The sequence below is a fragment of the Antennarius striatus genome, chromosome 11, assembly GCF_040054535.1.
Source record: "Antennarius striatus isolate MH-2024 chromosome 11, ASM4005453v1, whole genome shotgun sequence".
NCBI lineage: Eukaryota > Metazoa > Chordata > Actinopteri > Lophiiformes > Antennariidae > Antennarius > Antennarius striatus.
In genome coordinates, this window is record NC_090786.1 from 17,062,436 (window position 1) to 17,089,236 (window position 26,801).

General features: G+C 37.8%; 1 protein-coding gene across 3 annotated transcripts in view; it reads right to left on the reverse strand.

Annotated features, from left to right (window-relative positions):
- The window catches only part of macrod2 (mono-ADP ribosylhydrolase 2), a 471,756-nt gene extending 448,439 nt beyond the window's left edge, over positions 1–23,317 (reverse strand). For all 3 annotated transcript variants that reach the window (XM_068327322.1, XM_068327321.1, XM_068327320.1), the window contains exons 1-3: positions 23,135–23,317; positions 19,194–19,295; positions 16,334–16,447 (exon numbers count right to left, since the gene is read on the reverse strand). In XM_068327322.1, the coding sequence (XP_068183423.1) occupies positions 16,334–16,447; positions 19,194–19,295; positions 23,135–23,171 (253 nt within the window). In that variant the 5' untranslated portion in view covers positions 23,172–23,317. The remainder of the gene's footprint in view (positions 1–16,333; positions 16,448–19,193; positions 19,296–23,134) is intronic.
- Positions 23,318–26,801: the final 3,484 nt, after the last annotated feature.

Below are 26,801 nucleotides of genomic sequence, written 5' to 3' on the forward strand. Positions count from 1 at the left end.
ATCAATTTCCCTGATGGAACCTCCTTAAGGGATAAATAAAGTTATACTCTACTCTCTCCACTTTTACACATGGCGCACCTTATTGTTTGGTGAATGCTAGCTAACGGAAGCAAAAAGGTGACTGTGATTGAACTGTGTTGTACTACATATTTAAATTTCAAAAAATACACAAAATTAATTTTTTTAAATATGTTTTTATTTCTTTATTTTTTGATAAAGCTGTGCTAAATCCTTCGAAGTCTTCATCTTCGGTCTGCATTGAATAGCTCGGCAATTTCACTATCGCTGACCGTCACGTTTCCGGGTGGCTGTCCAGTAATGATGCCGGTTTTTGGAAAACATCGAACCCAGGTCAAGAGAGATTATGAAGCGTGAAAAAAGGCAACCAGTCTCTTTACGTGAACCGGAACAACCGGAACTGATGGAGTTTACATTTTGCTTCATAAGCCTGTCTCTTCACTGACGCCATTGTCAGGGGTCTTTAGCCACACAAATGTGGTTATGCAGCATACCTGCAGTACAGTACCGGCATACACTGTACTGTATACCGGTACCTACCAGAGGTGTGCTGGACGTAGCCTTGCATCATCTTCTCTAATTGGTCCATCGCTGCCGGCGTACGTAGTGACGTATTACGTCCTTGTTGGCGGACAATGGCCGATCTGGCGGAGCGCTGACTAAAATCACACAAAACCACTTTTACAGATTTTGGAACTCAGTGTACACATAAGACGCTTAATGTTAAAAGGCGCAGCGTTGATTTTTGAAAAATTTTAAGGCTTTTAAGCGCGTCTTATGGTGCGTAAAATACGGTACCTACATATTTATACAGTATTTACAAAGAACGTTATTAAGCGGTTCAGGAACTTTATTTTTTGTTCTAACCGGTTCAGGAACATCAGTTTATGGGTGGAACACAAAACCGGAAACGTTATAATTCCATTTCTGTTCAGAACGTACTGATTAAAAACAGAACAAAATGTGTCTTTATATATTTTTACTCTTTGTGAAGTAAGTAGTTGCATTTATTGTGCTGCATTAGTTGATCTGGACACACTACTACTGGCTCATCTTGCCATGTTCATCTTGGAAGTGAAGCATGAGTTCAGGCAATGGGAAGTATGTACAGTATGATCAGGGAAAATTCAGAGGAAACTCTTGTGGAGGCCCACAGAGATACCTACTTACTGCTGGTCAAATTGGTTGCCTGACCTGCATGCAGGGCTGGAAGACTAATGAACCATCGAGCAGCTGGTTCTTGCAAAGTTTCATTTTGGATAGCTGGGGATTAGTGTCTCACATTTTTAGCAAGTAAAGCGAAAGATCAAAGGCAATTTTGAGGTCAAACCCTTAGGAGGGCTCAGCCCATAATGAGGATACACATTCAGAGCATTGCAAAAATTCTTCATCTCAAGTTATTAAATTTTAATTGATAACAATTACACATTAATACTTTTCAGCATATAACACATTAACACATTAATTTACCAAAGCAATATTTTCAATGAATTAACTGAAAGTGAAATAAATTTTGAAATAAAGTGAAATAAATCTGCGTGTGGAAGTATTCAACCTCATATATGTGGGATAGGTTCAGTTCAGTCAGAAAAACACATATATTGAGACTACAGCCCAAAAACATATGACACAAGTTGTTTCCATCAGCGTCTTCCTTCTGACTAAAAAGTATTTTTTTTAAATACTGTCTTGGATAAACTTAGCCTGATGAATTATTTTTGTTAAAATTATGTTAATATTAAGTTCAGTGGGATAGCTGTTTTCAGTGTGTGTGTGTGTGGGGGGGGTGAGCACGTTGGTGCAGTGAGTAGCGCTGTCACCTCACAGGCCTCAAAGGTTCCACAAGGTTCTAGGAAATAGGTTAGTAGATATACATTTCCTTGAGTGTCCTTAAAACTGTTCTGCAGTTATTAGTTATTAATATCACCAATATCAATGCACAGTCAAACTTGAAAGGGGTAATAAAATCTAACTAGCTGGTCCGGAGGCGAGAGCTGTCCACACACATACAGGAGACAGTAACCGAAAACTGAGGAACACTTAACTTTTTGTATAAAAGACAGTTTAAAGTCTAACTTTTCTTGAATTTAAATTTTTCTTTCAACTAGTCCTGCTTGCAAAAAAAAAAAATCAATGGAATAAACATCAAGCCAGGCAAAGTCTTCAATGAAAACACCACCTGACCTTCTGTTTTTCCGTCTTTCCTCGTGGCCTGTACCAACATTCATCTACTAAATTCACCAGCACTGGCAGCACTAAGTGGCTCACAGTAAATTGAGTTTTCTAAATGGAAATCATTGTGTAGCTGTTCTCACTAATTTACACTGTGAATGCACAATTACCGTGCCATGTAAAACACACTTGGATAAAGAAGAGTGACATGCTCCTGTGTCCACATTACAGTGTATGTACAGTCAAAACTAATATCAAACAATTAATGTGGTCACCATGTCTGGAGAGAAGGTCCACACAAAGCTAAATAAAAGATTTGCAGTGGTGCAGTAATCACCCAGAAATTAAATAGGTTAAAGCAAAACAATCCAGTAAACAAGCTTGCCAATAAAACCTCTTGTGAAAATGTATGGTCAGTTTAAGTTGACAATGATATCAGATTTTAAGTCCAGTCTATGGTGGCATTTTCATGCACATATTTAGTCATGAGTTTGTATCACACAAACACATTTTTTTACACATTTTACACATTTTAATTTTCAGTATGTGAAAAGTGGTATTATTTTATAAGAATAGGTCACCTCCAGAAAAATTAAAGAAATAAGGATATATGATATCTGAGGTGGTGTTTTGCAGTGACAGAGCTAAGGGGATTCAAGTTTAAAATACCTACCTCAACATTTTTACCAGCTCAGAAACTACTTCCAATGCCTTGTATCAGCTCTGAATAGTCTGGTGTATAGTATGACTCTGCTCTCTGTTATTCATGATTGGAAAAGTGTGAAAAGGAATAAAAGTCTAAAATAGTCTAAAAGGCAAATATTAGCAGTTCATTTGTATTGTGGCCAGGATGGTAAACTATGAAAGCCACAAATATTGGCAGCTGATTACTGATCAATCATTTCTGTTGATCCATACTTTTCAAACCTGCAGATACACTTATTTTATGACCAAAAATATCATCTCTACTTACGATGAAACTGTGAAAGTCACATTTTTTCCTTTAATCAGCAAATAAAACATATGAGTAATATCCAATGATAATCAACAATCTCAAACCATGAATTGATATCATCAAAAAGGGAATTGAAGGATTAAATGTTTCTAAAGGACGAAAGGTTAGGCCAGTATGATAAAAAGCACATTTGTTGTATCTTTTACACTATTTTCAAGACACTCCTTACAGCATGATAAATGTCCCTTTCAAAAGTAATTTGATGTGTTTCATCAACAGCGTTGCAAGCCACTGGGGAACCGTGCTGGTTGGATGATGGCCATGTGGTGCCTGATAATCTACGGAACATGGGAAATTAAATCTTGTGAGAGTACACAACATCCTCCTCTGAGTCCCCTGCCTGTCATAACTTCCTCCCATTTATATTCCTTCATATTCTTCTACTCATATGATAGCTTGTCAATGTATGTCTACTAATAAACAGTGTCTATGCACATTGTCTTCAAGTTTGTCTAAGTGGTACGGCCTACGAACAAAAAAACAACTCAAGAAAAACAAGATTTTCTCCTTTAATCTACTTGCTCCTCTTCAGCAATTGTTCACAGTAAATTCAACTTTTAAAAAGGAATCAACACCTCATGGTGACACAACACACAAAAGGATGATGAAGGATGGCTTTTTCAGTGCTCATATGAAAGACAGGATTGAAAGGAAGCTGTTTAAGAGCTGATTAATTTGACTTCAGATGTCACTTCAGATGTACTTAATATTGCAACTAAATAATGCTGAATCACAAGACAGGGTATACTAAATATAACTTTAAAATTAGGGAGAATTTCTGTGCAAAATCTACTGCATAGTTTGGTATTTAATTTTCTACTTAATTCTATGCTGATAAAGCTATTAGTCTTTCTTTCCATGATTTCACATGAAGCTTGATGTACTATTGTAATTCTGAAGGATCTCTATGAAGAAAAAAAACAGATATAGGATCTTAATGCGAGAAAAATGCACTAAAAAATCATAAGCACAAAAGAACAGCTTTGGCTCCATGCTGATCCCAATGCTACCCCAAGTATCGGAACGACTGTGTACTATCTGCCTTAATGTAAACCTTAATCTGATTTGTTTGTACATCGACAGGGGACAAAGATTGTATTGAAGAGATTAAATTGTCTCCATGGCATACTGAAGCATCAAAGGCCAATCAAATTGCAGCCCCTTATTTGAATGGGTTTCACTAAAGTCACTTATTTGTCCATTTCATCATGCTAATGGCAGAAGCCATCATCTCATTATAGTTCCACAGCTGAGCGAGGTTAGACAAATGCAGTTTGTTTGAGGGCGAACCTCAAAGGCAGGTCTCCCCACCTCGAAACAGATCATCAGCTTGTCTATTCCTACTCTATATGAGCAACCCTCTGACCTCTGCTGCATTAACCACCTCTTCACATTGCAGGCACTAAGGCAGAAGCCTCCTCCCTTTTCTGCTTCCCCTCATCAAAAATTCCCTCCCATGCTGCTCCCTGTTATGGCAATAAAACCTGATCTAACTTCTTGGGTCAACCTGAAATTACTTTGTTCTATTGGGGAGTTTGTTATGCAGTATCAAATGTCAAGCATTTAACAGAATATTCTCAGTATGCAATGACTTGTTCCTCTAATAACAGTCTTACATGACCAACAGAAGAAATAAAATCCTCCAGTGTGCCCTACCTTTTCCTATAATATTGTCATAAATGAGACTAAATGTGTTCTGCTTTCAGAAAAAATCCTGATGGAGCTCATTAGTACTGATTGTTTGCCAGGTAGTTACATCAAATACTGGCTTGTGAGCTACTGTATAAAACCTTTCAAAATAATAACTCCATCATGCCTAATAGACTCATATCTTCCAGACACTTCACATAAAGCTTACTGTTCATCACAGCCAACAGAATCCAGCCCTGATTCTATTATCATTCTGCTGAACAAAGGTCTTTGTCCATAATGAGTTCACATTACCTAAGCCCTACAGTAACCACACAATCACTTGTGTCAACAGCAGAGAAATCCATTTCATCAGGACGTCCAGTCAGTTCTTCATTACCATACATGAGGATAACAACTGTGCACCCACGTAGGCCCAGAGAGGAGCTACTGATTGCTGGAGAATAGTGCATATGTCCAGACATTATATTCATGCGGACTGACAATATAGCGATTCGGCTCAATTAAACATTATAACAGGATAGGTCATCTGATTGATACACTGGATCCTATTACACCACAACATGGGCTACATTCTGTTGGCTATTTAACAGATTTGAATCTCTGCCATTAAAGAGGCAGCATGTACGTATGAAATCACTCATTGTCAACATGTTTCCTTCAGACAAGCTAATTTATATTTGTCAGCATTTAGCAGTGTACTGCACTTTAAGGTCAAGGCCTGAATACTAAAGAGCATTTTGCGGTCCAAAAGCTTAAAAAAGCAACTTTTGTTTTAACATCCATTGTCTCTTGCAATACTTCACAGCTTGGTTGGTTTCACTTAATAACTTGTTTGTTTTATCAAGGAAGATGGAAAAGGTCTCTCATTGTTTGAGTTCACTGTTGCTGGTGTTGCCATCAAACCTAATTTGGGTATGACAGACTAAAAGCATTCTGAATCTATAGACATCATTTGCAGAATGTGCAAAACAATTTTAACAGATTACTATCTGACATCACATTATGTCCAGCAGTGGACAGTTCCCAAACATTTTCTTCAAAGATGTAGTATATAACTGATGCAAAACATTTGCGATAATAATACTGTAATTTAATTATAGTCATTTAATTTTGTGTGTCAATACAATTTAAGAACTATCTATTGTCTTTATGCACAAAACTGACAGCTACTTTGAACAGGCATTTTTGTATGATTTTCAATATATTTTGAGATCATTCTGAAAGAAAAGCCTGAAAAAGTTGCTCCTCTGAGTTTTTCTTTTTATGAAGTGTCCCCATTTATGAGGATTGCATGAATAAGACGTTAATAATGAGAAGGTTAAAAATAATGTCTTCAAAAATAGTAAAATTAAAAAAGAAAATGTCAAAGTAAGATGAAACAATACTGGTGCTAAGACAAACAGTGATTAATAATGTTTAGGGTATATTCAACAGTTTGAAATTCAAGCCTAAAAATCACATCTGTCACAATACTGAGATGAATGAAGCCATTTAAGGTAACTGCTCTAATCACATCTCATAATAAGCACAATGGTAGGAACCTAGCCAGCCCGCGGGTGATGGCTGATAACCTGTGCCATCTGCATCCGTTTTCACTGTGACAAACTTAGCAGCTTAAAAATTACTTTTAACAACAAAGACAAGATTTTTGATGAACACTAAGGAAAACATGCTAATAATTAAAATGTATAAAGACATGAAGATGTAATTCAGAATATTTACACAAATTTTAGAATGAGTTTCTAGAAATACAACTGAAGTCAAGAATCATACAGACTTTTATTTACATTTTGTAATTACTTAACTTTTTAAAGTAAGGTAGAGACATTGCCTATTTTAGAATGCACTCTAAACGGCCAGCTGAGAGAAATTGCGTCTGAACACTGCCCCCCGTTCCTCAGCTTTAAGACTAACTTGCAGATTCTCAAAATATTGAATGAACTGCCCTGGGTTATGGGGATTGTATTCTCATTTAAAGCTACTCAGCAAACATCACAATCCTTTCAGTTGCTTTGAGGTCCTCTTATGTGGAGTGATGTTTCTGCTCAGCAAGTAAGCAAATAGGAGGACACAAAATAGTATCCTATTCTAGATTGAATTTTGACTCCATCACATTAACACTGCACTTGATTGCTTTGTTTTTGCTACAAGACCACTGCACAATCCAGATAACATGCCACATCAAGCCTTTAAACAACCCCATCAGTATTTCTATACAGGTGAAGAGTTTCTCTGTACAGGTGAACACTCTATGGGTTTATATATTTCATAGCTTGTATTTGTTTATATATGTTATATATATATTCTAAACATATATATGTTCTGAATGTTTGCAGGACTGGATAAACCAACTGGAAGTGAATCAAATATAGGGGAAACATAGTCAGACAGAATTAAATAGTGTTAAAGGGAAGACTATTGTTCTGCCCATCGTGCAGGGAACAGTTCCTGGTCACTGTGGAGAAAAACAGGCAGCAGTCAGGGTCTTCTCCCACCCAGGTTTCATTGTTCAAGGATAGAGTCTCACTCTACATCTTTCCCCATTCTCATACAGATCAAAGAACTCACTCCCTCTTTGAGCATACCACTACATTTGCGCGCGAACGCACACATACACATCCTCAGCACACACGCTGTATCTCATCATCACCACAATAAAAAAAACTCAGACACATTCTTCTATGGTAATACAGGGCAACATCAGAAACCGTACACTGAGTTCCAAAATCAACATCTCTTCTTTTGCCCCAAGACTAGATTTCAGTTTCAGAAAACATCCCAATGTTGGACATTTTTCTCAGTTATTGATGAACTGGATGCTGAAAATCAGTACAATGTCTTGGAATTTCCAGTTCTCAGCTTAAACAGTTCCAAATGAACATCTGTGGAGGAGAAGTAGATAAAACAAAATTCATCAATCTGAAATGTAGAGCAGCCCGTCATCCCACATCTTAAACTTGTTCTACTATCATACTTATGTGGAACCACAGTGCCTCCCACAGGTGGATCCATTCATCTGTTGGTCTACTCCTAACCTGTTACTGTTCCCTGTGTTATACTACAAGCATTTTATTGTTCAACTACCACAAACACTACATACATAATTTTTGCTATTTTCAAAAAAATTCACCTCACAAGTGAGAAGTGCGAAAGAAGGTGAGGAAGTGTCTCTCTGTGAGATGTTGTCTGAATACCATCATACTAACAACATGAACGCGTGAGGTCTGCCATGTGTCCAACATCGAGCAGTGCGGTCTGAAATGTTTGTTTCAAATAAGAGATAGCGGAAAAGAGTCAAAAGAAGGGGATAATGAGAAAAAACACGCATACAAACAGCAGCTTTCTGACCTTGACAATCACGGCTTAAGATGTCTTGCAACAACGGAACTTCGAAACTTGGCTGAATGACAGACACCTTCGTGAGCACTATGACCTATCTCCAAAAACAAAGTGAGTTTCATGGCCTCAGCATTATTTTGTGTGATTGTACAGTGATGTTTGTCTTTCAGAGAAGATGTGGACTGATGACAGAACATGGCTCATTTTCCAAAACACCCAATATGGTTAGGCCTTGATCAGACTGGCCGCCTATATCTGATTTTTAGCTCATCCAGACTGATATCGGATATCTCGTTTGCAGTCTGAACAGTCCCATACCACATGATATCAGATTTTTGCAGGATGGATTGAAACCACATTCTGGAAGTAGTTTCGTATCGGATATGGACAGATGTGTTTCAATCTGAACAGCTCCAAATACTCCGATCGGATTTGGCGGTCCGTGATGTCATATCCTCTACGCAAGAGCAAGGCGCCAGAAGGAAGAGCATTGGGCATTACGGAGCGGTGTGTGTGAGATTTTCTTCACCTCTACCAGACAGTGATATCGCCAATACACTAAGGTAACAAAACTTCATGTTCGTCGTTGTTGTTGTCGCTGTTGCCGCCGTCAAAATTATGACCTCACACTTTACACGCACTGAACGACGCCTCTGCCCCGACGTCGTTGTTACGGCAACCTGTCAATAATGTGGCCCAGTCTGAACAGAGCCAGATCGCATTTGGACATTTGCTAAAAAAAGTGTGAATAGTCAGCCCTAAAAATCAGATATGGAAGTAAATTTGATATGCCTGCAGTCTGAACGCAGCCTTATAGACCATTAGCAGTCAAGGCAGGGGGTGTATTCTTGAAGTTCTGGCCTTACACCCTGGAAGGGCAGATTTGTGCAATTACTTTCCACTAAGCACAAATTGTGAAAAATAATTTCTAATAGGTAATGGTGGCACCCCATAGGCCACAGAGATTAGTAAACAACATTGATGTTGAACAAACAACTGCCAGGCACAATCTGAACAGTGCAAGAGAAATCAAGTTGCTCACGAAGTGATTTGTCACCTAGGTTCATATTTGTACCCCAAGGCAAAGCAAACCCTGAACTTGTACTGAATCTCGGACAGACCCTGATACGATTAACTGGACCTTTTAGTGCAGGACCAAATACAACCCACTCAGTTATTTCACTGTTCAACGGACCAGTAAGTTCTCTAAGGCAGGGGAATTGATTTTTATTTTTAGTGTGACTGTGCAACAATCACAAGTTTGCTGAAGAGGATCCCAGTCCTCTGCTGTTCCAGTACACTGTGCACGTGTGTGTGTGTCTGTGGAAGTGTCATTGTGTACTTGCACACTGCTGAAAGAGTGAAAGAGAACAGAAACTGAGATACCCTGAATGCAGACACGTTGCTTGAAGGGTGGCTACATCTCTCCCTCATGGCAAAAGGTGTGAATCTGCAGGCAAATAAGCCCATCAAGCAGTACTCTCCAGGGCTTGAGTGTGTCATGAAGCTCATCTATTGCCTGACAGAAGATGTAATGAAGAGTCAAACCAGAAACGATCCCTAACAGCAGGAAGAAAACCCAAAAACCCCTGAAAAACTAAGGCAAATTGAAGAGCAATATGTGAATAGCATATTACTTTTTGGCATTTCATGCCCCAGTCTAGTCTATATGAGTGTATTAGAGAGATAACCTTTTCAGTCACGGCTAAATACATCCCTATTCCACCCAGTGATGTGGACCTCTACAAACTTTTTAGACATATCTAGTGAAATAAGGATTTGGACAGCCAATACATTTCATAAGAGTGCACTGGGTTTCAGACAGTAGAACAGGCTGATATGTCATATAATTACAACCATTTCATGTTTGAGGCGTGACAGTTCAAAGTCTCTGTTTAGTTTATCTATAGACCAAGCACTGAGAAAGAGAAGAAAAATGTCACACCTACTTTTCATTCTGAAAAGCCCTCTGCTTTACAAACTTGAATATTACCAGAGCACTCAGAGAGTCATTCCCTTATAAATAAGGCAGTGCTCTCCATTAAGTCTTGAGGCTAAGAGAAGCATAAAATATTCTCTCAACATTACAAACCATTATTCCGCGCTGTTGCTGTCCTGCTACAACTAGTGAGCTTTTCAATAGGCAGAAAAGGATGAACCACAAACACCACATACTCGCCTCATTCCTGAAGGCAGCCCTTAGCAACACAATAAGAGATGTCAATAATGTTTTCTTAAACTCTCATGTTGCATCACATATGGTGTGAGTCACTTATTCACTGATCAGTTGATTATTAATGGACAGAATTTAATCAGTGCCTTAGCAGTCTTCTTCTGACCACACAATAATAATGCATATTATTCAGAATACATCAGAGCATACAGGTTTCCATACTGTACAATATGAATGCACCATTAAGAAAAACAATGCCAGCCAGGAACCTCTGCAGGAAAACAATATTTAAATCAACTGGATATCAAATAAATTGTTAAACGACAATCACAACCACATCCCAGTATTCTGCTCTCTGAGGGTCATTGCTCTCATCAAACCTATGATGACTGCAGTACGAGCAGTTCCATACAACTGAATACCTATTGCCTTTCTCCCACTCATCCCCTTCAGAACCCTTCAGGTTCTTTATAGCATTCATAACCAGATTCCCCATGCACCCTAAATTGGTTCCTGTAAAAAATGATCTAATATAGAAAGATGGGCAAGGTTTAGAGCAGGTAATGGATTAGGAGTTAACCCCTGTGCATAATTACAACAGTCATCAAGATATGAGATGTCCTCTCCACTTTGCACTGCAATCTTTACGACCTTACTCTGGTCTGAAAGAAATGGCGACACTCAAATGAACTCCAAGTACAAAGACGAGGAGGAAAAAAAAATGGAGGACATTATCTTGTGTTTGCCATGTAAAAGCCACAGTAATGACATGCATTAAATTTAAAACCCAGTTTGAGAATGCTTTCAACTTTTAGTGAACCCTGCAATTTTCAATGAAGTATGTAATGATTAACTGTGATAGTCCTCTCTTTCCATCTATCATTGTCCAATTCCATATGAAGAGATATGTTAAAGACATGGACTAATAGAGAGGATCAGGGACAAAATCTTTCACGCTCAGAATTTCAAGGGATAAAATATCAGTGCATTATTTTGGGTCTTAAATACTGTCTGTTGCTCTCAACCCTTAAAAACGGTCAGAGAAAAGTTACAGTTAATATTTTAATATACCCACCCACATTTTGGCAGTGGCCAAAATGTGGGCAGTGATGTTCTGGCCATCCAGCCCTCCACACTTGGAGTTTACAGATTGTCACCACACCCCCTCCTTTACTCTGTCTAGGCTCTCATCCAAGAGACAATTTGAGCACCTCCTGTTCAACCTCCAGCCAAACAGAATTAAGGAAGAATTAAAAACTCAATGAACTGGGCTTGCCATTCGCCACGTCGCCATAGGCGAAGAAAATTCCAGATTGGCTACAAGATTTTTGGCTTGTGTAGCCACAGTGGCGTTCTTATTTTTAGGAAAAAAGGCTAAAATGTACAACTTTTCTGGACTCGCGAAAATCCCCGAGCGATAACAAACTTTTTCTCTCGCTAACGCCGCTATTTCCGTCGGTGCATTTCCGTCTGCGCCACATTTTCAAACACCTTATACACTCTCTGAGTCTTCTCCTCTTCGGACACCGTTTCAAAACCAAAGTGCGTCTTTCTGTTTTCCGCCGCTTCGCTGGACCAACGACGACCCGTCGGAAGCCAGCAGCCCCCCAACAGACCCGACGCTCCAGCGGCCAGACCCACAGCAGTAGGGGTGGGCGGATCAATCCAAATATCGATATTATCGATTCTAAGCAAGTACTTGGATCGGATCGATATTATTGTCCTGGGATCGATACTTCGCTCCTCTACCAATTCCCTCAAAGCGCCGCTTCTCTGTGCAAATAGCGCATCACTCCCGTCTCTCTCTCGCCCAGCGCCCCCTGCTACTCTGAGTCTCTGCCTGAGTGAGTGACTGATGCACACCTTTAGCTTCTCCCCCTACCTGGCCACTGGCCTGCTGCATCCTCCGGACAGAGAAAATGTACTCTGGCAGAGGCTTTTCAGCCAAAAAATCAAAAATACCCACGTAATATGTTTTTCACAATGTAATTGGGTATCAATTTTAGGAGATTGGTTCAATGGTTATATGTTCACCCAGTTGAAAAAAATCTTGTTTTACTAAGGGCTACAGCTATCCATCACCCAAGTAAACGATTAATCTATTGATTAATTATATTACTAAAGTAATCAGATAAAATACAAGGTTCACAATATGTTATTGATATTGTTATTTATGTGACTGCTTTCCTACTTGGTCTGAATTGTAATGATATAAATAAAAGTTATATTGTGAATGAGAAGAAACACCATTAGTTTCATTAGTGTAATATTTATTACCTCAAACATGTGTCTCTCATAATATCTAACTTATTGTGAACCATGTACATTAAAGTGTTAAACAAACATTAACGCCCGAAATAACATTACGTTACATTGCTGCTTTTTTTGGTTTGACTCTCTTGACTTTTTTTCTGAACCAGTTGTAGTAGAAGTATTTTATTTTTTATACTATTAAAGCTTGCATTGTAGTTATTTAATAAAAAATGAAACATTTGTATTGCCTAAAATCTTTGTGCTGTGTTTATCACAATTATAATAAACTAACTCACGGGGGTGGTCAATTATACAATGATCTTGACATTTCCAAGCAAAAAGTATCGGTATCATATCGGTATCGGCCGATACTACCCTGTATTTACTTGTTATCGGATCAATACCAAAATTCCCGGTATCGCCCATCCCTACACAGTGGCTCCCTGGGAGCTCCCACTATTTCTTTCGGCGCATGCCGACGGAAATAGCCAAAGTGACCCGAACACTCCTGATCATTAAATATACACTCGGGTCATGACCTCCTTTCATCCAATGAAAAACAAAAAGATTCTATTTTTACAAGCTAAACCCGCGAATTAGTGTACGACAAGGTGAAGACGATCGATCAAAAGAAATTAAGAATACAGTGTTAAATAGTAGGATTTGTGTTATAATCCTAATTAAACAACAAAAGGTGAATGCTGAGAGGGGGTAGGAGTGTTGACAGACCAATCAGAAGGTAAATGAAAGATATTATCAATACTTTTTTTGTACTCTTAGACTTTTAATCCTTATGACCGGCAGGAATAACCAGCGATGTATGTAAATGTGTATTCACCTCGCTTGCTACTTTTCATGCCTTTTTAAATTGAAATGAAAAATCATGTTATCGAATTAAAAAAAACAAAAAACTAAACTATGGCATACCAATGGCGTTGGTGGTGGTCAAAGTTAAAATGTATTCTAGTCCAAGTAAAACTTACAAGTAAACATTGAGTAACATTTTGTATGACTGTATCTTCTCATAGAGAATGCAAGTCTTCAATTGTTGAATCTCACATTTATACCTGCATAAAGTATGATAGAAATAAATATAGTTAAGCTTCAATTGTTGACTTTAGTGTATTTTTGTAGATAAACTGAACAGAAGATTTTGCCCTCAGAATGCAGGAAAACAACCCCATTTTCTAAAAAACTCCCAGGGGAGGCCCTCCGTACCCCCCTGTGGGGGTTATCCCCCCTAACCCCCCACGACAAGCGTTGGTCGTCAGCGCGCTTCGCCACTGTCTTGGACACAGAATGTGGCTTTTTGTGGTTTACTCAATTCTTTTACACTGAGCCACAGTGGCTTGGTCTTACTACCTCCTAGTGCAAGCCCAGATGAACCTAATAATTAAACTTTAATGGAACACATAGAGCAACTTGACACCTTTTGAAAACTATAGGCAGACACTGTAACAGCTGTACCGAGCTGGAAGGTATTTCTCCATTGACAAAATCTTGCTGCACAAAATTTCCAGATGCAAAGAAAAAAACTCACACATACAGCTGCAAACAACAAAGTCAATGTTCATTCCCATGAGCTACAATCACTGCATTTGGAAAACCATAATGGTCATACAGTCTCAAAGATAAGCAATCAGATGTTAAGCTCTGTCATAGTACCGCATGAAGTCAATATATATGAGCCTATTAATTTAATAGAATTATAACTGACTTATTCAACTGCAGTATCAAAGAATCCTGATACTGAAAGTGTGCAAAGTACTACACATTCCTTCCTTTGAATCAAAATATGTTTTAGAGTCTTTCACACTTAACTTCCATTGTCAGAATTAATGTCTTCACTTCATATTTGACACAAATGACACAAATTTATGAAGCGTGTGCCATCTATGAAGTCACACACTTCATAGAAGGCAGTCTACTGATGCCGAACCTCAGTGAAAAACAGAATAATAAAATGGAAATTCTGCAAGTTTGAGATTGGAATCATTCAACAGATGAAAGGTGAGAAGTTGAAAAAGCTATCTCAAAATCATATCCATATATGTGGCCTGGCATTGTTCACATGTTCAGGACTGCTACTCAACAAAAAATGTAAGTACAGAGAAGAGTTGGTGTTAGTCCCTTCAAGTAATGCATCCTGTGTTTCCATTATTACAACACAACGGCATGCCATACAGCAAATTCATCAAACAATGACAAAAACAACAAAAAAAGCAATGCGGTCTGGAACCTCCATATCAAAAAATACATTAAAAGAAAAATAAGACAGTACTGCCATCAAACCAGCTAACTTTGCTAAGACTTGTGCAGTACAAAGAGAGTAGTGTGGATCAAAGGACGAGACCTTCTGGAAAAAAAATGCTTTCGCATCCCTCTTATAGACTGCTGAGACAACTGCCTCTCTGAATAAGAACCCACACATCTGGCAGTATTAGCCATTAAGACAAAAGACCTGCTTTTGCTACAGTAGTCTTGAACATTTTAAGACAAGAGCATCAATAATTTTATTCTGAAAATGATTTCCATCCTCATATACTGTATGATATTTCTATTGTCACTGAAACTAAACATTGCTTGGTTTTCCCTTTGAAGGTGTACACTGGCAATAAGGAGGATGCTCCAACAGGAATATATAACACCAGTATATTGTTTCAGTGACTATACTGGATCCAAGGTACACCCACTAACTTAATCTCTATGCGCATAAATATAAACAAAAAAGCATAAAGTAATGAAATAATTATCGGTTATCACAAAACTCAAATTTTAATAAAGCAAGACAATAACCATGACAATTAGTTGTGTTCCAGGTGGCTGAAAAGACTTTTCAGATTCAGAACATCACATCACCCTTTCCGAAACAGGATGATTATTTACATAACAGATTTAATTCATGAAGTTTATTCAACAGAGCGATCTGTTTTTTTCCCATCCATTAATCTTGCATAAATTATAGTGTATAAGTTCCACACAAGATGCACACTGCTTAATAAACTGTACAATGTAAATGTGCAAGGGCTTAGAAATCCTAAATGAGGAAATAAATTTTATGAAACACAACTACAATGAGCCAGAGCAGACAATATACAGCATGCAGTAAGCTGCTGTTGTACAGCTATGGTGATACACTGTCAACTCTGACTGTATAATGGCTCAGAAAATCAGCTGCAGAAGCAACAGGTGAAGCAATCTTTTATTAGCTCTAAAGGTGTGTGTAGGCTGTGACTGCGAAAAATTACGTAACAGCAGCACAAATCTCTGACAACCTCTGCCAGACGTTCTTTTACATACTTTTACTAATTTTACCAGTGTCCCCCACCAGCGACATTGTATTTGTAATCACTAGTCATTACACCACATAGATGCCACATGAATGGCAAAGGAGATAAACACACCTATCAACCAAATCAAAATCAATTTTATTACTGTTTCACCAAAAGAAAAAATTTTCAGTGGACTGCAAACATCTTATTAATGTCCAACAATAGTAATCTGTATTTGCTCGTGCAAAGTCAGTCCACAGAGAACATATATCCAATATGCATATAGCATCTTCCTCAATCACACCACACTTTTGTCCAATACCGCAGGAGCTAGCAATTGCAAAATCAAAACAGTAGAGGGCAGTCAAAGGCAATGTAATGGACTGCCTTAAAGTAGCAAGTCCTACAAGTCCCAGTAGTAAAAGTGTAAGTCCTTACCAGCATTTACTATGGCGTCTACCTCCAAGACCGTAATATCCCCTTTGTAGAGAGATACTTTATCACTCAGCCCACCTCCACCTGTCAGCTCCTTCTCCTCCTCTTTCTCATTGCCTGAAAAGAAAGCATAACTTCAACGTATTACAATAATTCAACACCAATATCACATATCAAGGTATCAAATACCAAATATAGATGTACATGGGAGTGGAGGATGAGAAGCATGGACTTGGTTAGCAGAGCTATTGAGGGGACTGTAACGTCTGAGATGCCAGACATTATGAAAACATTCAACAGCAGATATTCTGAGTGATTTTTAGCTGGACAAACACAAATGCAGCAATCATAAAAATAAAAACAACTGGTAATAGAGACAAACATTTCACATTTTTAAATCTGATGCAGATAACTTGAGCGGATAAAATAATCAAACAATTTTTATTTTTAGTTTCTGGGTACTGAGGATTTCTGTACAAGACTTCATGCATCAGTCAGCACCTTCACCTTAATAATTGATAACTTAATAACTTCTACTGTCAAGTTCATTGTCTTTTGTTTCCAGAAAAGGAAAGACTTCACAAAGTAGCCACCCAAATTCACTGGGTCGTATACCAACCAGAGGAGAAACAAGTGTTTTCCAAAAATTGACAGGCTTCATAAAACGTACATGATCTGAACACTTTACACTGTTAAAGCTGGTTAAGACAGGACTACAAGTCTCTCAGAACACTGAGTTGTTATCAGAGTCGTGAACTAAACATAGGAGCACATTATTACCAAGAGTCAGCAATTTCTGAATTCAGCCTCCTGCATTGCACAAATATATTTTATTAAAAAAAACAACTGAAAAACTCACTACTGTTGGAAACACTTCTGAGAAGATAGATTAACCTCGGCTGATGAGCAATAGTTAAGTTAGAGAAAAATAACGACTGAGATCAAGAAATTCCTCAAGTTCTGATGTGGTCGCTTTTGAGATTTAATTTAATAGATTTTTGGGGAGGGGAGATAGCAAATGTCGACAACAAAAGTTCAAATTCAACCCTTGACTGAAGGACTTGGAAGAACCAAATAGTCAGACTGTTCTCATAAACTATCAACAACTTACACATTCAGGATTGTTTAAAGAAAAAAAAAAGTCAAATCTGACACCTTACCAGCTCATAAACTAAAAATAGTAGTCCTTTTATTTCAACTACACAAGCATTCTGTGAAGTATCCTCCTATCTTACACCACAAACTACAATATCATCTAACATGCAGATGGCCCTTATAACATCGGCATAGCACCCACAACAGAAGTTAAAATGGATTAGTTTGATTCATTACAAGAAAATTACAACCCATGAAATCATTTTTGTATTATTTGTAATATAAAAATATCAATTCCTCATTAGTAGATGTGTATTTAGCGTAATTATAACCTCATTTTGAAGTGCTGCTTGACCACATGAAAAAATGTTAGCTTGATATGTAATGCTCATCTTTGAAATTATGTAAGTTACCCATGTATAAGCAAAACCTTAACAAAACATTCTATGGTGGCAGAGTTAGAAGGTTGACAGGGTTTGCTAGTTGAACCGCCTCTGCTGACAGGCCACAAGGTTTGCAGGGTTTTGATTGATTGAAAATACAAGTTGCAAAGAAATGGAAGAACTGGTACATGAACCTGGGAAGCTGAAGTGATCCTGATTTATGCATGGTTTTATCACCAAAAATGTCACCCTTTGAACATATTTTGTATGTACTGGATCAGTGTTTTCAAGCGAATGTTCTAGCTCCTACCAATATGTAGCAACTTCACACAGCTATTTAAGAGTAAGGTATCACGCCAGTGGCTAAAACCAACAAGCACATACTTTGTGTTGCAACAGTCACACCAGACACTGACAAGTCATCACAAAATCTGTCCTAGCAAGGTGGGATCAATGACACTTCATAAAATAATGTCTCTTAGAGCTATCTTTTCATTGTGAGTAGCCAAAAGCACATCTGAAAATAAATAATGTTATTAAACAGCTCTGCAAGTCATGTCTGCAAGTGAATGAAAGGCGTCATTCACAAAAACTGTGGTTTTTCATTAAAGTACATAAACCAAAAACCAGAGGCTTGTTTACACTTACCAGTACTATTAGAAATGTTAATGTACAAGAAATACTGTAATAAACTAGGCATAAACATGAGTTAGTGGCTCAGTGGTAAAGCAGGCGGTAGAGCGGGTCGTCCTATGATTTCAAGATCGGTGGTTCGATTCCCGCTCCCGCCCAAAAAAATACCCGGAGGTGAGCTGACAGTGGGAGGTGTCAGCTCACCTCTGGAGCACTGCCGAGGCGCCCTTGAGCAAGGTGCCGTCCCCTTTACAAATTGCTCATTTAAGGTGCACCATGATGGAACTGCCTGCCACTGTACCTCCCTTGCACGCCTGCAGGCCCCCTTGTGTATGTGTGTGTGTGCTACAGGGGCCTGTACACACTAATATATATATATGCATGCATTTGAATCATTAGCTAGAGTGTGCATTCTTAATTGCCCTTCCGGGATCAAAACAGTATATTGAAATTAAATTAAATACATTAAAAAAAAAAAAAAGAAATTAAATACATACCAAACAAAATATGTAATCAATTTATTTAATTCAAACAGATAAATATAACTGCTTTTTAATGCTTCTTTCAATGTTTGTACAACATATGTGCAAAGTTGTGCTTTATTTTTATTGGAACACAGCAACAAGTGAGAACATAAAAAATACTGAATACTGTATACAATTACATATGGATATTGTTTTGTTGAAATGTATTCCATTTCATAATGTGTCGGTCTGGAAGTCACAATTTTTAAACAATGAGCTGTCTCTCACATGTAGTTTCCTCCCTCCAGGTGGGAATTTTGTCCAGAGATATAAAGTCTTGACGGCGATACTCCTTGCGCCTCTCCTCTCTTTCTAGAAGGAGGAGTCTATCTGTGGAAGAGAGGAAAGTGAACTTAATGGCAGGTAAGGTACTGGCAGACAGGTAAGAAGAAAAGTGTGTTCATTTCAAGTGAAACATCTCACATCTATCTCATTACTAACCCTGCCACAAAGAAGAGACAAAGATAAAGGAATAGTTTCTATCTCTCCCATCTATGTCATATCTCATTAACTGTTTACTGTTTCAGAAAACTTTCTATACAGAACAACCAAGTATTGTGGTGGTGTCTCTGATGTTTATAGACTTTAATTATTTGTTCCTTTTTTATCTGAGTTGAATTTAGGTTCATTTTTTGAGTGAAATTAGTCCCAGACAAGGGTTTTAGTCAAATAAATTTTAAAGAATTACAGGTCTATGTACAGGAGAGGTGCCTTTAGATATTTTTGAAGTTTAAACTTCTTTATTTTTGGACCTAACTTTCACAAATATGCATTTAACTGGGACCTTTATCCTAGTTGTTTTTCTTTGGAAATAGATTATGAGTATTTCATCCTACTGCAAATAACAGCTCTCAACTGTGAAGTGCAGCACTATGCCACTGTTGTTTCATTGCACTCTGAACATTTTTTTTTCCTCTTCATACTGGCTCTGTTCTGCACTGCTGCATCATACAGTCTCATACAAATTTATTATTAACAATTTGCCAAAGAAATTACCTTACAAATTACCTTAGTTTGTGTACTTTGTGATGCCGCTGCCAGACATGCAGTAACATATATTGAATATGTAACTAATTACAACTGCTTTTCTTTGTTGCTTGTGTAGTGTTATAAACCAACCCCAGAAAAAAACGGCTTGTATCATTACATGTCTCCAGAAGCCACTGGGCTTTTATGGAAAGCAGGCATCACACCAGTTATCTCATTGACTCTGAGACCATCTTTACATAAAAACCCACTTGCACACCATATGCAATTTCCAAGCCGGAGGTAAATTGAAATGATGCAATAGCAGAACGTTACACGCACGCGTGCACACACACACACACACACACACACACACACACACACACACACACACACACACACACACACACACACACACACAGTATGGGCTATGTTTTTGCAAATCATCCCACAGTAGGTCAGACTTATATAAGGTATTTCTGCCAGAAGACATCCACTTATGTCATTTCCATGGTTGTTTTATTCTACATGGATGAATGTCTCTTTTGTGGTTAAACAGAGCACATTTCTCTGGACCACAATAAGGAACTTCAACGTGCTAAACTTTTGGTCAATGAAAAATCTCCAAGTTCAACTTAAATGTCAGGGGAATATGAGCTCAAAAATGCTTGGGTATTTTTGCGTTCCTACAACTTGTCCTACTGATTACACTGCATAACTGATTTCATAAAATCTTTTAACACTATGTAATCCTTGTTCCTTGTTTCCTGATGCATCCAAGGGAAATTCTGTATTATTGTCCATTGATTTTGTCAAAGAACAAACCACAGAACGTAACAGGGCTTACAATAATTAATCTTTGCATGTACTACATGCAAATGCAAAGATTAATTACAAATTAATTACAAATTTCCCCACTGTGGGACTATTAAATGATAGATAGATAGATAGATAGATAGATAGATAGATAGATAGATAGATAGATAGATAGATAGATAGATAGATAGATAGATAGATAGATAGATAATTAATCCCAGAGGAAATTGCACATATCCACTGATCAGGCATTACATAATGAAGAAATACTGGATAAAAAAAAGAAACACTGACACCAAAGGACATAACACAAGACATACACTACACTAGCAGACACATGTAGCATTAACAGGACATATACTAAATTATCACTGAAATATAAACAGTATAAAATTAAAATAAAATAAAATAACATAAATAAAAATAAAAAGTGCAAGTTAAAATTAGCAGGAGGCCCACATGGTGGGTAAGGTACACCCTTCTTACAATGTAAGGCACCACTATCTAATATCACAACAACTAATGTCTATCTAATATCACAAAATATATCTATCTAATATCACAAAATCTAATATCTAATATCTATCTCACAATGGTCAAAAATATAAGGCTTCACTATCTAATATCAAAACATCTTGGCCCTACTACACTGCAGCACAGGCTGACATCTCATCCCCTCCATTCAACCGCGTGCAGACCTTGCCACCTCCCCCCTGCCCTCCTGAGAGAGTCATTGTACCCCCTGATGGCACGGGGCACGAAGGAGGACCTCAGCCTCTCTGTGGAGGCGCTGTGTGACAGCAATCTGCCACTGAAGGTGCTTCTCTGCTGGGAGAAGGTGGTGTGCAGGGGGTGGCTGGTGTTATTCATGATAGCCCTGACTTTAGACATAGTCCTGCTCTGCAGAAGTGTCTTCACAGAGTCCAGGCTCAGCCCGACCACTGAGTCCGCTCTGCAGATGAGTCTGCAAAGCCATGATGCTTATGTCTAAATGCTTATGTGTAGGTCAAGCATAACATAACCTAAAGTTGCTTCTCTTTCTTCTACAACAATGTGAGATATCTTTTTGTATCAGACCACAAAAACCTTGAAACAATGCATGTTTGACTTAAGTTCCCTTACTTGGCGCTACTTATCTAGCTTACTGCTCCACTTCTTGTCTTCATTATAATGTAGTAACATATTATTGTGTATTTCTGGGAAAAATACTTTTTGATAAAAAACACAATAATGAAGTTTATCTTAGAGTCAGAAAATAAAATATGATTTACTTGATGTTAATTCTGTGATGTTAAATTGCTCAACCTGAAGATGACTGGCTGGTATTAAATCATTACCCCTGATAACAATTTTAATAACCATTTAGAAAATGTTACATTAATAAACAGGTGTTTCATCTATCACTAGAGCCGTGGTTAAAGGAGAGGTCAGGTCTGGAACCCATAGTCCACCTCAGGCCCACACTGATCCATGTGGCCCTGGTCCTGTTCCGGCTGTAAGCTTACCACAAAAACAAAGATGGAGCCACATTTTCACAACACATGTTCTTACATACCATAACAGGTATCAGTGTGCTCTGGTTCCATCGCCCTGATAGTGTATACGGTCATAAAGTGACATACAGTAAAGTGAATGTCATTAATTAGTGTGATTAATGAACAGCTGTGGCACCACCTGCTGTACCTGTGGCGAACCGACTGAAAACGACAACCATTATTCTAAAAAAAAAAGCTCTGTGCCACATGATAAAATGTCTATATCTATTTTTAAATTCAATTTGTGAATGATATAATATCCCACTATAGACAGAGTCAACTTGTATTTTCTTTGCATGTTAATGCACAACAGGTCTCTAGTCTGAATGAGACGAGTTCATTAGACACGTTTCTTGGATCGCTTTATGTACAGCCTTTACTGCAGGTCTGTTAGCGAGACCGTTTGTACTGTCTTTTCATACATTTTAAATAACCACATTTTAAACTATTAGCCATTTATAACGGTTTGACTATTATTTGCACAGAAAGTGGTTTGCAACTCAGTGGAGTCAGCTGCTGCTTGTGCATCACACAGGTGGGAGGAAATAGATGCTAGTAAGGAGTATTCACTCAGGGAGAAAAAGGCTCCCGGAAAACCAGGGAGATGCTTAAATTTAAGCTAATAAGCAGACAGGGTAACAATGTTTTTACGAACGTCAAACACAGTACGGCACCAAACTGAGGCGCAACATCCTCATGACATCTGTATGGGATTGTCGACTAATCTGTGTTTAGTAGTAGCCAGACAGAAAATACAAAAAAAAAAAAGAGTGTCAGTCTTCTGACAAGATATGAATCCATGCTGTCTGCCATAGAGATGATGATAGCCCCATACCCCCAAACAAGCCTTACCTTTTTCAGTCTTCCAGTCCTTTTTCTTTTTGCTCATACTGCCGGAATGGTTTGACTTCGAATGGTTGTTTTTTGACTGTGTCAACCCCAGGCTCACAGTGAATAGTGTTCCGGGAAAAAGCTGAAATATAAAGTGAAACAGCCTCTGGACGGTTGTCTCACCTGTGAAGCTGTCAAATTTCTATGAACCTCTGTTAGCTCAACCTACAGTGATTGCGCCGTAATTATTGTGTACGAATCCTAGCTAAACGATTGGCTGTTGTGAAAGGTATTATTGCCACTTGATTGGTCAAAATTTTGCGTCAATCATATGTGGTCTTCGTCTAGTAGGTTGTTCGTACCGGGTCAGCCTCCAGTTTAGTGAAGAGGGACGCCGGATGTAAACTGACTGCAACTAATCTCCATATACAAAAAGTGTAATTTTAAGATGAGTTTTTTTTTTTATTTCTACATTGTAATTCCAAATGTGACTGTTAATTACAAAATTTATTCATGTTATGAGTACTGTTTGATCACATTGCAATTATGTCATTTTATAATACTGTAATATCCTCCGTACAATCTACTCTCCAACTCGTATCTTTTGAACTTCTTATATCAAATCCGATAAAGGATGCAACTTTTTTTTCCTTATTGGCTTTGGATATCCTTTTTGACAAACAACTAAACTTTCATTTCTAAATTTCAGATAACTTAAATTTTCATGATGGAGTAATTGCTCATAATATGGTTTCAATTGTGCTGTGACCTTGGCCTATAATTCATGTGTTATTATCCGGTCTAAGGACAATTGTGGTGCTGATTTTGTCTATATTATCCGCCACAATCAATACTGCATGGCCATAAGAATTGTCTCAAAATACACAAATAAACAAATGTCAGAGGGCAGGATGTGTAAGGCAGATCAAATCGGTTTGGTCATCTTATATGAGGGACCGCTGTCTGTCATCTGGTGTGTTAGCTCGGCTTTAGTCCAGACCCATCTGCTCCTGAAACCACTGACGTTATCCTAGAGTGGACACCATGTTTTTCTAGAACCAGAGTTTTACATCAGTTCATACATATAAAAAATTTGCAATTCTAGGTTGGGCATAGATGTGTGGATTTATATATACATAATATATAAATATATTTAAATTATGTTTCCTTTCTATTTTCACATGCTACAGCCAAAACATTAATCACAATCTTAGAAGTATTTATGTTTCCCAGGAGTAACTGAAGCAAATTCTCGGTGCTCACCGGATGTCTCAATGAGCTGTTTCCTTTACAGGGAAGTTAAGATAATTGTCCCACATATCTGGCACATTAATTTGCAATTTTTCTTATTGTAATATTAATTTGATGTCCACTCTACCAATGACAAGCCTATTACAGATTTGTAAAAAAAGTTTTAAAAATGTGTCAGGTACAGGTATTATCCAAAACCACAGTGGTACACTAGCAGAACTTCTTAATGATGATAATGACAATCTATAAACAAAGATAACATTTCGTTACATCCCGCAAAGCGTTGATGTATTGAATGAATCTGCAGTTCTGTCGTTTGAAGTGTATAGTCTTGCAGTGTAAATAGAAAATGTAAATTTTTGATAATATGATATATGTTTACCATATGTGAATATGTATATTTCATATGTTGCATATGTTAATATGTATGTATATTATTTAAGTATGTATGAAACACACACCCCGCTGCCACGATCGCAAAAATTTCCCCACTGTGGGACAACAGTAAAGGACTATTATTATTATTATTATTATTATTATTATTATTATTATTATTATTATTGTAATTGTCAGTGTTTGTGTGTACTGTATGTCCACCCGTCCACCAAATATCTTCACAACCGTTGCAGATAGAAAGATTAAAGAAAAAGCACATTACTAGGGTGGCAAAGGGGATGAAAATGAGATGATGACATTGACATTGAGAAAACTAGGTCAGGGTCAGATTTCAACTTTTGTAAAAAAAAAAATTTGCACGTATCTCAGGAACCGGATAAGATAGAAAGACAAAACAAAAGGTGTTATATTCGAGGAGGCAAGGGGTTGACAATTAGATTACAATCTTGTCCTTGAAAAACTAGGTCAAGGTCAAATTTTCACTTTTATACCTTTTTAGGCACACATCTCTGAAACCTGATGAGATATAAGCACAAAACAAACAAAAAAACATTTTCAGGAAGCCAGAGGCACAAAAACGTGTAGGTCAGGGTAAAAATTTTAATTCAGGGGTGTTTCTGACTGCCTTGTTTAAATCGTAATCAAGTTTTCTCTATGTACTAATCAGAGCATACCACTAGATGTCACTGTTTCTTAAGGAGAATTGAAAAGTCTCTAAAAAGTTCTATTAACCCAGCGTTTCTCACAGTGTGGCGCGCTCCCCTAGAAGCGCGCGGTGCGATTCGGGGTGTGGGGGTGGGGGGCGTGAGATCCTGGGGAACGTCCTTTTATTTCCACTACAGTAGTCAGCAGGGGCGCTCGCAGGGTTAGGGTTAGCCGGAGGAACTATGAATAAGCTTCTGTCGCGCTGGGCTTCGCTGTGAGAGGCTGGTGTGTTCACTGTGTCTGAAAATGCTTGCAGCGGACAGCATGAAGCCTTAAGGCGGAACTTGAAGACATTATACCCTAATCACGCTGATAAACCGCTGGGTTGTTTATTTTATTTTATTTTATTTTTTTCAGCGAAAACGTCCCAGATTATTGCCAGAAATCACCCCGATTTGTAAATGCTACTTCAGTAAATGATAGCATCATATAAGGTGGAGTACAAAACTGCTTAGTGCAACCAAAAAAAAAGAACAGCAGAGGAGCTGAAACATTGAGCAGGAGCTGAGAGCTCAGTTTTATGCTTCAAACCCTAAAAGTTGTGCACTGCCAAAACGAGCTCATTGTAGCCACTAATCCTGACTTCCTCATTTTGAATTTAAAAAAAAAAAAATCACCACAAATTGTTTTATTCATTTTTGTTTTGTAGGTTGAGGTGCTGTGCTACTCAGTTAATGTTTCTGAACTGAATTTGATTTTTTTTATTAGTTATTGATTTTATTTGAATTTATTTTTCAGTATCAAATGGTGCAACAAGTTGGTCAAAATGTTTACACTTTAAGCAAGTTTTTTTTTTTGTTTCAGGCAAATAGATGCACTTTTAAACCTTTCTGTTACAGACTAAAAATACAGTAATGTTAATTAAATTATTCTTTGCTATGAATTGAACTATATTCCTTTTTTCCTTTTTTTGTTTTCTTTAATGTTAGTAAGGATTCAATTTTATGCAGAGGTGTACTTAACAATTTTATAGACAATTGATATTTATAGTCGAGGCAGAGAGTGGGGGGCGCGAATTGTTTTCTGCTTGCTGGGGGGTTGCAACAGAAAATAATTGAAAAGCACTGTATTAACCTGATTAACATTACAACAGACATTTCTTTGAACATGAGAGACTTTTTTTTCAGGTGATTTATCTTTTAAAGACTCTCAGGATAACCAGTAACTCTTCACCCTGGGGATGTAATGTTCTCGATGAGTTGTGTTGGTGCCTTACCATTTAAGACCTTGTACATAAAAGATTTTAAATTATTCTATGGATTTTAATGTAGAGAAACAAAAATGGGAGCTTTATGCGCTTTCATACTAATTGTGGTCAGAACACATACAGCATTAT